This window comes from Anomaloglossus baeobatrachus, assembly GCF_048569485.1.
Source record: "Anomaloglossus baeobatrachus isolate aAnoBae1 chromosome 2 unlocalized genomic scaffold, aAnoBae1.hap1 SUPER_2_unloc_1, whole genome shotgun sequence".
NCBI classification, from domain to species: Eukaryota; Metazoa; Chordata; class Amphibia; order Anura; family Aromobatidae; genus Anomaloglossus; species Anomaloglossus baeobatrachus.
The window spans coordinates 2,815,017-2,830,414 of NW_027441779.1; the positions used below are offsets into that span (position 1 = coordinate 2,815,017).

Consider the following 15,398-nt stretch of genomic DNA (forward strand, 5'->3'; position numbering starts at 1 on the left):
CCTTCCTCCATCGGTTCCAGAAGTAGTCAGCCAAGAATTGAACCCGTTTCCAGTGTTTTTGATAAGTGTTCGCGTGGGTGAACTCTCCGCTGGGCATTACCGCGTTGTCTGTTTTTTGGGTTATAAGAATAGTAGGAGTCAATATGGTTGGTGTTTCTGGATCCATGGTCACCGGCACAAGGGGTCTTGAATTGATAATGGATGAGACTTCAGCTAAAAGAGTGACTAGAGTCTCATGTGTGAGTCTTGAGGAATTGACGTCCATTAGCATGGAGTTCAAGATGTTGCGTGAAATCCCGATCATCCTCTCCCAGGAGCCTCCCATGTGAGAACTGTGAGGGGGATTGAAGATCCAGGTGCAACCTTTCTCTGCCAGCTGATCTTGGATAGGCTTGGTGTCGATGTTCAGTACTCTACATGCACCGACGAAGTTACTTCCACGGTCAGACCTCAGCTGTTTCACTGGTCCTCTGATGGCAAGGAACCTTCTCAAGGCGTTGATTAGGCTGGAGGTATCCATGGACTCTAACACCTCAATGTGAACGGCTCGAACACTCATGCAGGTGAATAACACAGCCTACCGCTTGCTGTTTGCTTGGCCTCCGCGAGTTCTGCGTGTGGACACCATCCATGGTCCCAAAACGTCTAGGCCCACATAGGTGAAAGGTGGCTCTGTAGAAAGTCTGTCTATAGGCTAGTCAGCCATTTGCTGGTACAGTTGTTTTCCTCTCGCTTTACGACAGTGCACACAATTGTGTAGTATTTGTGCTACACGTCTCTTCATTCCAATAATCCAGAAGCCTGCAGACCGTAAAGCACCTTCTGTAATTTGCCTGCCTTGGTGTTCAGTCTTTTCATGGTGGTGTCGGATCAGCAAGACTGTAACATGGTGTTTGTTGGGAACGATGAGAGGATTTTGTTCTGCAACTCCAAGATGAGCTTGATTTAAACGACCACCAACTCTCAGTAAGCCGAAACTGTCGATGACTGGGTTTAATCCCAGTGGGTCGAACAAGCTGTTCACTATAGAGAGGACACCACGTTTTGTGAATGGCTTGTCTGAGCAACTTACTTGAAATCCGAAGGAGTCGGCTGCAAGATCCCATCTAATGCCCAGGCTCCTCTGCACGGGTGGACTGTCTAGCCCCAAGTCAATGTCCTTGAACCCAGGGGCGTGATCACCCGACTCAAAGGCTCTCATTACGGTCAGGCTATTGGAAGCAATTTTGTGTAACCTGAGTTTTGCCTGGGACAGCATGCCTTGAGTCCTTTTGAGCAAATCAATGGCTTGTTCCTCGGTGGGTAGTGATTTGAGCCCATCATCTACATAAGTGTCTTTCTCAACAAAGTCTCTGGCATCTGTTCCATACTCGGACTCTCCCTCTAAGGCCCCTTTCACACGTCAGTGATTCTGGTACGTTTGTGCTTTTTTTTTTAAACGTACCAGAATCACTGACATACGCAGACCCATTATAATGAATGGGTCTGCTCACACGTCAGTGATTTTTCACTGCACGTGTCTCCGTGTGGCGTACCCGCGTGTGCGTGATTGCCGCACGGAGACATGTCAATTTTTTTCTGGCATCACTGATGTCCCACGGACCACGCAGTGGTGTGGTCCGTGAAACACGTGCCAGAAAAAAATGTGCATTTAAAATAATAAACATTTTAACTCACCCGGCTTCAGCCGCGCTCTCTGCAGCCCGTGTAGCCTGCTGCTTCTAAGCCGGCTGATTACTGTCGAGCATCTTAATGATGCACGACACAGCCGACCCGGAAGCAGCTGCTGCAGGGGTCAGCGCCGGCCGGATGCTGCACCGCGGGAGGATTCAGCACCATGGAGAGCGGGAGCGGGCACAGGTGAGTTGATTTCTAAGTGCAATGACGGGCCACGGAGAACGGAGCCCGGATTGCACTTAGACAACCCACGTGTGCCGTGATTCACGGCACACACAGGGACATGTGCGTGTTTTACACGCCAGTGAAAAACGTCTGTTTTTCACCGACGTGTGAAACGGGCCTAATGCGGTTCTCCGGAGACCATAGGTTGCAACTGCGGGTGAAGGGCTGTTTCCAAACACGTGGACCCTCATACGATATTCCACCATCTCTTTATTGGTGTCATTATCCTTGTACCACAGAAATCTGAGGAAGTTCCGGTGGTCCTCTCTGACTAGGAAACAGTGGAACATCTGTTCAATATCGGCAGTGATGGCGACAAGCTCTTTTCTGAACCTCAGCAATACTCCTACCAAGTTGTTTGTTAGGTTAGGACCTGTGAGGAGAACATCGTTAAGGGATACGCCTTCATGTTTGGCGCTGGAGTCAAAGACAACCCTGATTTGATTCGGTTTTCGTGGGTGGTATACACCGAATGAAGGCAGATACCAACACTCTTCGTTCTTCTTCAAGAATGGAGCTGGTTTTGCGTGGTTGTTGCGGAATATTTTGTCCATAAAGGCAACAATATGTTCTCTCATTTCAGGTTTGCTGCTCATAGAACGCTGAAGAGAGTTAAATCTGGTCTGAGCTTGAGCTCGGTTGTTTGGGAGTCTTACCCTGGTAGATCGGAAGGGTAATGGAGAGACCCAATGGTTAGTTTTGTCTTTAGAAAACTCACAGTCCATTATTTCGATGAATTATCTGTCCTCTACTGACAAGGCTACTTTATCGTCGTTCTTGGTTGTGTGAAAGACTGATCTTCCCAAGTTGTCGATATGCAGAGAAGAAGCGATGTCAGGTAGCTGTATTGTGGTCTGGAGACTTCTCTTTCACTCCATAGTGATGAGGACATGGCTTTAAGCAGGTTGTGCGCCCATCTCCATGCACATAAGTCTTGAAGGAATCAATTTCTCATCGATCAACGCACACATTTCCTATGACTACCCATCCCAAGTCCAGTCTCTGGGCGTATGGTGCATAGTCAGGCCCATTACACTGCTGTCGCACCTTGTGTACCCTTAGATTGTCTCTGCCGAGCAGGAGTAGAATCTCTGCGTTATTGTCCAGAGGTGGGATAACACTAGCGAGGTGTCTTAGGTGTGGTTGATGAAATGCAGCTTCTGGGGTAGGAATTTCATTCCTGTGGCTGGGTATTTGGTCACATTCAACGAGCATTGGTAGAGGTATTTCAGTCTTCCCATTGATAGGAGAAGCAATGAATCCCTGGGCTCTTCTGCCGCTAGTCTCTATGCGACCCAAGCAGGTGTTCAAGGTGTAGGGTTCTGATGGTCCATTCATTCCGAAGGCTTCAAAGAATTTGGTTCCGGCTAGGGACCGGTTGCTTTGGTCGTCTATGATGGCATACACCTTCATTGCCTTTTCTGGATGTCCCTCGGGATAAACCTTGATGAGGCATATTCGGGCACAACATTTCTGTGTTTGGCCCTCTCCACATACCTCTGAGCATGAGCAGGAGACGGCTGTGGTGGTGTCAGTCTGATTCTTGGGCTCCCCTCCATGACTTGGAGTGGGAGTGGTGGTGACTGCAGCCGTTGTGTCTCTAGCTAGCTGGGTTGGGTGCATGGCTGAAACGTGTTTTTCACTATGACACTCCTCACACTTGACGATGGATTTACAGTCCTTGGCCACGTGCTCAAGTGATGCGTAGCATTTGAAACAAATCCCAAGTTCTGTGAGGACTTTCTTGCGCTCCTGTAGGGTTTTGGATCTAAACCCTCTTCACTTGTTCAGTGAATGCGTTTTTTTATGGATGAGACATTCTTGATTGAAAGACTTATCTCGTGATGAGATGGTGTACTGTTTATCTGTGCGTGCTGCAGGTGATGGTAGCTCAGTCTTCCTAACACTCACAGTGTTCTTAATGTCTCTGCGTTTGTGTATGGCACCTTCATACCTTGATGATGATGTTGCAGTTGCTGAAGTGTTGAACTCTAGGAAGTCGAGGCTGGGGTCGTTCCTCATCTGGGCCTGCTCGTGGATGAACTTGCAGAACTGAATAAATGGGGGAAAGGTGACGTCATGCACGCTTTTGTACATTGAGACTGACGTTAATGAATGACAAAGGAATTCAGCTCACCCACTCCAAGTCTCCAGGCCCTCTCTCTGCAGCACGGACAATCGGCCGGGCATCTGCAAGCATGTGAGATGAAGTCCAGCGCAGGAAAGAAGGCACTCTTCAACATAAATTTCCATATGGTTTATTCCATGTGCACACATAGAGGTAGGTACAGACAGCCCCTGGGCAGGGGAAGAATGACTAGCGACGCGTTTCGACCGTATTACACGGTCTTAGTCATGTAACTGACTAATCTAAGTGCAGAGTTTAAAAAGACATTAATTCACATTATAATGAACACACATGTGGAGTGACCGATGATGCAGCTCCTGTTAACTCTTTCTTGCCTTCATTAAACTTCACAATCTAATTCATTACAGGCTTGAGTTGATAGAGATCTATAAGAGCTAGAAACACTGTTAGAAAAGAAATATCTACAAACTGTACTTGTAACAAATACATATGGTTATAAATATATTGCACAGATTTGTATTTTATATGTTTTTTATATATAGAGGAAAAAAAAATAAAATAATAAAAAAAAATTCCACTATCAATGTGTACATTTTTGTGGACACCAAAATGCCTACTTAAATATTTCTTGTATGTCACATCTCTAATTAAATAGATGCTAGTGAGACTTCATGTTAGCTGTGAGCTTTGGAAAAGAAAAAAAAAAAAAAAAAAAAAAAAGACTATAAAGTCTCCATATATCCAAATATCCCAATATACATATGACATAAGTTTGAGCCTAATATGATTATATCATGTGTATATTCAAAGAACTATTATTTTATATATAGGAGAACTCCATATATTGTGTTGCCGATTTAAATAATGCATGAAAATCACAATGCTTTTTCACCTCCTCCATTCCCGTTCTTAATAGCTCCAGTGGGTATCCTCTGCTGGCTAAACGGTCTTTCTTTTTGGCCAGTTCTACATCTAACAACTTTTCGTCCGAGCAGTTTCTTTTAATCCTGATGTATTCGCCTTTGGGTATATTGTGTGTTACATGCTTAGGATGGCATGAATCATATCTCAGTATGGTATTGCGGTCTGTTTCTTTATTAAACGGGATGATTAGATGTGGGAGTTTCTATTCCATTAAGATGTGGTGATATTTGTGATGTGCCTACTTTCAAAGAATTGTGTGGTATTCATACACTGAGACAATGTGAGGCGGAAGGTGGTTTTCATAATGTCAGTCTAAATGAGGGCTTTAAAACATCTAATGTAGATTTTTACCCACTACAATCCCGACTACAAATCCTAGACAGGTTTCAGGATGTGGTGGAGGGGGAACTGGTGGCTTTAACTTAATTCAAAAATTCTATCAAAATTCACTTAATGGGACAGTCTGTGTATGTATATAGGAAATTCCATATGAAAGCATTGTGATTTTCATGCATTATTTAAATCGGCAACACAATATATGGAGTTCTATATATAAAATAATAGTTCTTTGAATATACACATGATATAATCATATTAGGCTCAAACTTATGTCATATGGATATTGGGATATTTGGATATATGGAGACTTTATAGTCTCTTTTTTTTTTTCTTTTCCAAAGCTCACAGCTAACATGAAGTCTCACTAGCATCTATTTAATTAGAGATGTGACATACAAGAAATATTTAAGTAGGCATTTTGGTGTCCACAAAAATGTACACATTGATAGTGGATTTTTTTTTTTATTTTTATTTTTTTTTTCCCTCATAAAATACAAATCTGTGCAATATATTTATAACCATATGTATTTGTTACAAGTACAGTTTGTAGATATTGTTTTTCTAACACAGTGTTTCAAGCTATTATAGATCTCTATCAACTCAAGCCTGTAATGAATTAGATTGTGAAGTTTAATGAAGGCAAGAAAGAGTTAACAGGAGCTGCATCATCGGTCACTCCACATGTGTGTTCATTATAATGTGAATGAATGTCTTTTTAAACTCTGCACTTAGATTAGGCAGTTACATGACTAAGACCGTGTAATACGGTCGAAACGCGTCGCTAGTCATTCTTTCCCTGCCCAGGGGCTGTCTGTACCTACCTCTATATGTGTGCACATGGAATAAACCATATGGAAATTTATATTGAAAAGTGCCTTCTTTCCTGCGCTGGACTTCATCTCACATGCTTGAGACTGACGCTGCCCATTTCTCCTGCAGACGTATGGCAGCTTCACCACAATTGGGTTCACTCCATGGGCTGTATCCAGGTAGCATAGCCCAGACAGACGAGGATCTCTTTTGGCGAGCTCCAGCTCCATGAGCAGATCACTTAGGTCTTGTAGCTTGTGGACTTCTTTAAGGTTGATCTTTAGGATGTCCTGCAGTCTCTTGAATAGGGCTTTCTCTATTGCTTCTGCGCTGCCAAAAGGTGCGTTCCAGTCTCTGCCATGCAGCAGCGAGACCTGCTTCTGCTTGTCCCACATAGACGGTTCTGAGGCTCTTGATACGGTTTGTAGAACCTGGGCCCAACCACTTGATCAGGAGGTCGAGCTCCTGTTCTGCAGTGAAGTTGAGATTGGCGATGGCTGCCTTGAAAGTTGCTTTCCAGGCCCTGTAGCTCTCTGCACGATCATCAAATTTCGTGAGACTAGTGTTGATTAGCTCTCTGCTCACCATGAACCTGGCAAACTCAGACATATCTGATTTCTCACCACTTGTTGCCACGACGACTCGAGATGCCCCTGGGGCGTATGGGCTGCCTGGCGTGAATGGATGAGATGTTCCCGGGTAAAATGACGTTGCTGCAGGGTTGAGCTGCGGTTTAGCCTCTGTAGATTCTGATGACCGTTGCTTGAGCTGTGGAAGTGGGTCAGGAAACACTTGATTGCCATCTTGCCGTGGTGACTGTGTTTGAGAGGGCACCTCTTGGTGTTACTAATTTGCTCAGGTGCTTTAGGTGGCACTGGCACTGGTAGAGGTAAGTTGGAGGTTTCGGTGTTGTCGGCTTGGACGGTACTGCAAACTGAGGTTGCTACAGGTAACTGATTCAGTACATAGTCTCTTGTGCGATCAACTGGATTGTCTGCTTCCAGTGGTGGCGAGTCAGCTGGATCAGGACCTTGGATCAATGCTTGCTCAAGTAGTCTCACTTTAGCTAGCGCAACTTCCTCTTCCATCTGTGACCGAAGAATCTTTATCCGAGCCTCCGCTTCTGCCCTTGTGGCTTCTGCTTTAGCGGCTTCTGCTTTTGCAAGGACTTCTGCCCTTTTGGCTTCCGCTTTAGCAGCTTCTGCTTTTGCAAGGGCTTCTGCCCTTTTGGCTTCTTCCTCTACTTCTCTTTCTGTGAAGGAACGTCTCACCTTGGATTCCTCTGCTCTTATGCGGGCCTCTAGTATCCTGTCGCTCAGGGCTGAGCTTCTTGAGGATGATGACCCGGATGACCGAGAGGAACGTCTAGATGAGGTTGATCGGTGTGATCTGGTTTCTTGCTGGTGCGAGATACGGTGTTCGGCCTTGTCTATGGCATCTTGCACCTTGGCATCTCTTTCCTTGTCTACCTCTTCTGCCTTGCTCAGGTCTGAAAGAGCTTCATCAATTTTAGAGAGTCTTTTAGAAAGGTAATGTACCTTGTTGACAGTCTCTTGTATCTTTCATGAGCGGTGTTCAGCCGTTCCAGAGCAACTTGTAAGCATGTGGCATCACCTGATGAGGATTCAAGTCTTGACATGTAATAGGTGACTCGTTCCCACTGTTCTTCCAGGTGTTCACATGACTCATCTTTCATACTGTGATAGTTTTCAGTGACTTTTATCGTGGGTTTGGAAGAGCGCTTCGGTCGGACAACTTGGTCAGCTGAAAGCATGGGCTCTGCCTCCTGGGCTTCATAATGGACAGTATCGGGTTGTATTTGCTCTGTTTCAGCAGTGGGGGACTGTCCAAGGTCTTTTTCGGCCATTTTGATTTAAGGTGTACTGTCTCTTTAAGAAACTTGACTTTTGAATAGGGGTCCAAAAATCGTTGTGCAGCTCTGCAAGGACTCCCTGATGAGATTCCCAAGGTGTCTTTAACAAAACTTGGGGTTCGCAGTGCAGCGATGTACAGTAATGAGGTATAATGTACTGCAAGTCTATAGAAGTGGAATGGCTAGAGGAAAACAGCAGGTGCATAAACTGTCCCTTTACAATGCAAGCAGAGGTGACACAGGACGTGGCAGATGGGAGAGCTTCCCCTTAGTCTTGTCCAGGCATGCACTGTGCAGGCAGACTAGTGCACAAGGCTTGTTGCTAGGCAGATTACATGGGAAGTTACAGGGTTCTTAGGGAAGTTTTTGCTTTGGGCTCTTAAGCAGTCTTCTGACTGTTCTGTCCCCACTTAAAGGCGATGGAAGGTGCGTAGTTGTGAGAGGTTGTGAGAATCTTACCTTCGTTTTTCCTATAGGTGGGGCAGACAGGACCAGAGCGCTCCAGAGTGAAACATGCACATGCTGAGATGAAACAATGGTGGTTTATTTTCTCCAAAGGTTAGGACATGCAGAGTGCAGTAATCCAAGTACTTGGCATTGTAATTCTCCTGCGATGCTTGCCTCTGAAGCTACTACGTGGTCAGAAGACTTTGCTCCTAGAAGCTCCAATCCAATAAGGGATGTTGTTCTCACAAACTCTCGTTTGGAATGAACATACCAGGATGTGATGCAAGAGGGTCATCAGACACTCCCATGGGCTGGGCAAAAGAAACAGAGGAGCTGAAAGGTCTGACCAGTAGATGGCAGCAGAGACAAGCATGAAAAACATTAAATAACAGTTTTAACTAAGACAAATAGAAACAGCATAGTGGCCATTCCTGCAGTCAGCATGTTAACTACACGCTACCCCAAACTTGTGACATCTGTGGCATTGCCCTCTGATAAAACTACACATTTTAGAGCGTCCTCTTACTGTGGCCAGTCTAAGGCGCACCTGTGCAATAATCATGCTGTCTAATCAGCACCTTTATATGCCACACCTGTGAGGTAGATGGATTATCTAGGCAAAGAAGAAGTGCTTACTAACACAGATTTAGATAATTTTATGAATATCAGAGAAAATAGCCTTTTGTGTAAATATAAACAGTCTTAGATCGTTGAGTTCAACTCATGAAAAGTGGAAGCAAAAACCAAAGTGTTGCCTTTATGTTTTTGTTCAGTGTAAATTGTTGGCTACCTATTGATTTCATTACCTCCAGGGATAAAAATATACCAATTACCAGATCTCCTCTTGACCAGAACAAAAGAGCAGGAAAGTAGCAAAAAAACAACTGTAAAGTAAGGAAGGGGTATCCCAATGTAAGGCATGACAATGCAAAATCCTCCCTGTTCATCCTCTGTACTGTAACCAGCAATTCTCAAATAAGTTCAAGAATTCTCAAACTAAAAGTTTAATGTGTCAATATAGAGCTTGTATAAAATACTCACTTTGCCATCTCTGAGAGAACAAGGTAATCTCTGAGAGAAACCGGCATGTCGCTCTTGATCTTATTGTCAAAAGGTGTCTTCAAGTCAACGATCAGCTTATTGTGTTCTTCCCTTAAGGTTTTCATCGATACACATTTCTTGCCAACCGCTTTTAAAATGTGGTCATTGACTTCCTTTGTCCACAAGCCACCCTTTAAAAACAAAATAAAAAATAGTCATTTATGAAGAAGGGAATTTTGTTACTTACCGTAAATTCCTTTTCTTCTAGCTCCAATTGGGAGACCCAGACGATTGGGTGTATAGCTACTGCCTCCGGAGGCCACACAAAGCACTACACTAAAAAGTGCAAGGCCCCTCCCCTTCTGGCTATACACCCCCCGTGGGATCACGGGCTGCTCAGTTTTAGTGCTAAAGCAAGAAGGAGGAAAGCCAATAACTGGTTTAAACAAATTCAATCCGAAGTAACATCGGAGAACTGAAACCGTTCAACATGAACAACATGTGTACCCGAAAAAAACAAAAATCCCGAAGGAAACAGGGCGGGTGCTGGGTCTCCCAATTGGAGCTAGAAGAAAAGGAATTTACGGTAAGTAACAAAATTCCCTTCTTCTTCGGCGCTCCATTGGGAGACCCAGACGATTGGGACGTCCAAAAGCAGTCCCTGGGTGGGTAAAGTAATACCTCAAGTTTGAGCTGCAAAACAGCTCTCCCCTACGAGGAGGCAACCGCCGCCTGCAGGACTCTTCTACCTAGGCTGGCGTCCGCCGAAGCATAGGTATGCACCTGATAATGTTTGGTGAAAGTGTGCAGACTCGACCAGGTAGCTGCCTGGCACACCTGTTGAGCCGTAGCCTGGTGTCGTAATGCCCAGGACGCACCCACGGCTCTGGTAGAATGGGCTTTCAGCCCTGATGGAACCGGCAGCCCAGCAGAACGGTAGGCTTCAAGAATTGGTTCCTTGATCCATCGAGCCAGGGTGGATTTGGAAGCCTGCGATCCTTTGCGCTTACCAGCGACAAGGACAAAGAGTGCATCCGAGCGGCGCAGGGGCGCCGTGCGGGAAATGTAGATTCTGAGTGCTCTCACGAGATCCAACAAATGCAAATCCTTTTCAAACCGATGAACTGGATGAGGACAAAAGGAAGGTAAGGAGATATCCTGATTGAGATGAAAAGAGGATACCACCTTAGGGAGAAACTCCTGAACGGGGCGCAGCACTACCTTGTCCTGGTGAAAAACCAGGAAGGGAGCTTTGGATGACAGCGCTGCCAGCTCGGATACCCTCCGAAGAGACGTGACCGCTACCAGAAAGGCCACTTTCTGTGAGAGTCGAGAAAGTGAAACATCCCTCAGAGGCTCGAAGGGCGGCTTCTGGAGAGCAACTAGTACCCTGTTCAGATCCCATGGATCTAACGGCCGTTTGTACGGAGGGACGATGTGACAAACCCCCTGCAGGAACGTGCGTACCTGAGGAAGTCGCGCTAGACGCTTTTGAAAAAATACCGATAGCGCTGAGACTTGCCCTTTAAGGGAGCCGAGTGATAAGCCTTTTTCCAAACCAGATTGCAGGAAGGAAAGAAAAGTAGGCAATGCAAATGGCCAGGGGGACACTCCCTGTGCCGAGCACCAGGATAAGAAAATCTTCCACGTTCTGTGGTAGATCTTAGCAGACGTGGGCTTCCTAGCCTGTCTCATGGTGGCCACGACCCCTTGGGATAATCCTGAAGATGCTAGTATCCAGGACTCAATGGCCACACAGTCAGGTTCAGGGCCGTAGAATTCAGATGGAAAAACGGCCCTTGTGACAGTAAGTCTGGCCGGTCTGGTAGCGCCCACGGTTGGCCGACCGTGAGATGCCACAGATCCGGATACCACGACCTTCTCGGCCAGTCTGGAGCGACGAGCAGGACGCGGCGGCACTCGGACCTGATCTTGCGTAGCACTCTGGGCAAGAGTGCCAGAGGGGGAAACACATAGGGCAGCTGGAACTGCGACCAATCTTGCACTAAGGCGTCTGCCGCCAGAGCTCTGTGATCGCGAGACCGTGCCATGAAAATTGGGACCTTGTTGTTGTGCCGGGACGCCATTAGGTCGACATCCGGCACTCCCCAGCGGCGACAGATTTCCTGAAACACGTCCGGGTGAAGGGACCATTCCCCTGCGTCCAAACCCTGGCGACTGAGGAAGTCCGCTTCCCAGTTTTCTACGCCGGGGATGTGAACTGCGGATATGGTGGAGGCCGTGGCTTCCACCCACATCAGAATCCGCCGGACTTCCTGGAAGGCTTGCCGACTGCGTGTCCCGCCTTGGTGGTTGATGTAAGCCACCGCTGTGGAGTTGTCCGACTGAATTCGGATCTGCTTTCCTTCCAGCCACTGCTGGAAGGCTTGTAGGGCAAGATACACTGCCCTGATTTCCAGAACATTGATCTGAAGGGTGGACTCCTGCTGAGTCCACGTACCCTGAGCCCTGTGGTGGAGAAAAACTGCTCCCCACCCTGACAGACTCGCGTCTGTCGTGACCACCGCCCAGGATGGGGGTAGGAATGACCTTCCCTGTGATAATGAGGTGGGAAGAAGCCACCATTGAAGAGAGTCCTTGGCCATCTGGGAAAGGGAGACTTTCCTGTCTAAGGACGTCGACTTCCCGTCCCATTGGCGGAGAATGTCCCATTGAAGTGGGCGCAGATGAAACTGCGCAAACGGGACTGCCTCCATTGCTGCCACCATCTTCCCCAGGAAGTGCATGAGGCGTCTTAAGGGGTGCGACTGGCCTTGAAGGAGAGAGTGCACCCCTGTCTGTAGTGAACGCTGCTTGTCCATCGGAAGCTTCACTATCGCTGAGAGAGTATGAAACTCCATGCCAAGATATGTTAGTGATTGGGTCGGTGACAGATTTGACTTTGAAAAGTTGATGATCCACCCGAAAGTCTGGAGAGTCTCCAGCGCAACGTTCAGGCTGTGTTGGCATGCCTCTTGAGAGGGTGCCTTGACAAGTAGATCGTCCAAGTAAGGGATCACCGAGTGTCCCTGAGAGTGCAAGACTGCTACCACTGCTGCCATGACCTTGGTGAAAACCCGTGGGGCTGTCGCCAGACCAAATGGCAGGGCTACGAACTGAAGGTGTTCGTCTCCTATAACGAAGCGTAGAAAACGCTGGTGCTCTGGAGCAATCGGCACGTGGAGATAAGCATCTTTGATGTCTATTGATGCTAGGAAATCTCCTTGAGACATTGAGGCAATGACGGAGCGGAGAGATTCCATCCGGAACCGCCTGGTTTTCACGTGCTTGTTGAGCAGTTTTAGGTCCAGAACAGGACGGAAAGAGCCGTCCTTTTTTGGCACCACAAACAGATTGGAGTAAAAACCTTGACCTCGTTCCTGAAGAGGAACAGGGATCACCACTCCTTCTGCCCTTAGAGAGCACACCGCCTGCAGAAGAGCATCGGCTCGGTCGGGATGTGGGGAAGTTCTGAAGAACCGAGGCGGAGGACGAGAACTGAACTCTATCCGGTACCCGTGAGACAAAATGTCTGTTACCCACCGGTCTTTGACCTGTGGCAGCCAAATGCCGCAAAAGCGGGAGAGCCTGCCACCGACCGAGGATGCGGAGAGAGGAGGCCGAAAGTCATGAGGCAGCCGGCTTGGAAGTGGTTCCTCCGGCTGCTTTCTTTGGGCGTGAGTGAGTCCGCCAGGAATCTGAGCTCCTCTGCTCCTTCTGAGTCCTTTTGGACGAGGAGAATTGGGCCCTGCCCGAACCTCGAAAGGACCGAAACCTCGACTGTCCCTTCCACTGTTGAGGTTTGCTTGATCTGGGCTGGGGTAAGGAAGAGTCCTTACCCTTGGACTGTTTAATGATTTCCGCCAATTGCTCACCAAACAGTCTGTCTTGAGATAATGGCAAACTGGTTAAGCATTTTTTGGAAGCAGAATCTGCTTTCCATTCCTTTAACCATAAGGCTCTGCGTAAAACCACAGAGTTGGCGGACGCCATTGACGTACGACTGGTAGAGTCCAAGACCGCATTGATAGCGTAAGTCGCAAACGCAGACATTTGCGATGTCAAGGACGCCACTTGCGGCACTGATGGACGTATGATAGAGTCCACCTGCGCCAGACCAGCTGAAATAGCTTGGAGTGCCCACACGGCTGCGAATGCTGGAGCAAACGACGCGCCGATAGCTTCATAGACAGATTTCAACCAAAGGTCCATCTGTCTGTCATTGGCATCTTTAAGTGAAGCCCCATCTTCCACTGCAACTATGGATCTAGCCGCAAGCCTTGAGATTGGGGGGTCCACCTTTGGACACTGGGTCCAGCGTTTGACCACGTCAGGGGGAAAGGGATAACGTGTATCCTTAAGACGTTTGGAGAAACGCTTATCTGGATAAGCATGGTGTTTCTGGACTGCTTCTCTGAAGTCAGCGTGGTCCAGGAAAGTACTCAATTTACGTTTGGGATACCTGAAATGGAATTTCTCCTGCTGTGCTGCTGCCTCCTCCGCTGGAGGAGAAATATCCAGCAGTCTATTGATGGCCGCTATAAGATCATTCACCATGGCGTCACCATCAGGGGTATCCAGGTTGAGAGCAGTCTCAGGATTAGACTCCTGATCACCTAGCTCTGTCTCATCATACAGAGAATCCTCTCGCTGAGACCCTGACCAGCGTGATGACGCCGAGGGTCTCTCCCAGCGAGCTCGCTTAGGCTGCCTGGGACTGTCGTCCGAGTCAGAGCCTTCAGCCTGTGATGTCTGGGACCCCCTTGGAGCACGGATTAGTTCCAACTGAGGGGGACTAGAATCAGCAGTACCCATGGTCTGAGTGACCGGCCTGGACTGCAAAGTTTCCAGAATCTTTGTCATAGTCACAGACATCTTATCAGCAAAAACTGCAAACTCTGTCCCCGTGACCGGGGCAGGGTTCACAGGCGTCTCTGCCTGGGCCACTACTAGCATAGACTCCGGCTGACGAAGTGGCACAGGGACCGAACATTGCACACAATGGGGGTCCGTGGAACCTGCCGGTAGATCAGCCCCACATGCGGTACAGGCAGCATATGAAGCCCGTGCCTTGGCACCCTTGCTTTTTGCGGATGACATGCTGTTGTCTCCTCAGAGCAATATAGGGGTATAAGCCAAGAAGCGACCGTACAGTGCAATATATAGGTACAGATAAAAGTACACAAAACAACACTGTGGCACTAGTGGGGTCAGCACCTAGGTGCTGCTTACCGCCCGCTAAACAGCGGGTGTGTGGTCGCCAGAATCCCTTGTCTGGGTCTCCCAGGGCTATGTCCGTTCTCCAGCTCAGACTGCGTGCAGGAATGGCTGCCGGCGTCCTGTGAAGAGGGGCGGGCCGTGGGCGTGCTGCAGACAAAGAGCGGGAAACTGGCGTCCCACTGTGCCCAGTGAGAGGGCTGGAGTATGTAAATAAGACTCCAGCCCTCGGCGCTGACTATTGTACAGCGTCTCTCCCCTTCCCTGACTGACAGGGCTGGGGGCGGGAACGAAGCGTAACTAGGCCGCAGAAGCCGGGGACTAGATTTATAAGCGCTGCCGTCGTAAAAGCACGGTCGGCGCGAAGTCCCCGGCGCACCACAAGTCTCAGCCGCGCCGCAGTCACCATGGCGGCCGGCGCGGTAGTTCCCCACACATAAACTCACTCAGCAAAGCTGCAGTGAGTATAACCCAAGCGCGCAGCGCTACTGTCCCCGGCGCACTAGAACACCCAGCAACGCTGGAGTGTGTCTGTGCCTGTCTGTACGGGGACACAGAGTACCTGAATGTTGCAGGGCCTTGTCCCTGACGGTACCCAGCTCCGTATCCAGCAGGATCTCCGGGTCTGTGGATGGAGCCCGGCCTCAGAGCCTGGAGGCCGGTAAGATCCCACTTCACCAGAGCCCTTCAGGGGGATGGGGAAGGAAAACAGCATGTGGGCTCCAGCCTCCGTACCCGCAATGGGTACCTCAACCT

The 15,398-nt window shown here is 48.2% G+C and overlaps 1 protein-coding gene across 1 annotated transcript in view; it reads right to left on the bottom strand.

Annotated features, from left to right (window-relative positions):
• Positions 1 to 15,398, bottom strand: part of RNF17 (ring finger protein 17) — a 733,334-nt gene that overhangs the window by 371,478 nt on the left and 346,458 nt on the right. Inside the window, exon 16 of the mRNA XM_075331310.1 lies at positions 9,426 to 9,616. Within this exon, the coding sequence (XP_075187425.1) occupies positions 9,426 to 9,616 (191 nt within the window). The remainder of the gene's footprint in view (positions 1 to 9,425; positions 9,617 to 15,398) is intronic.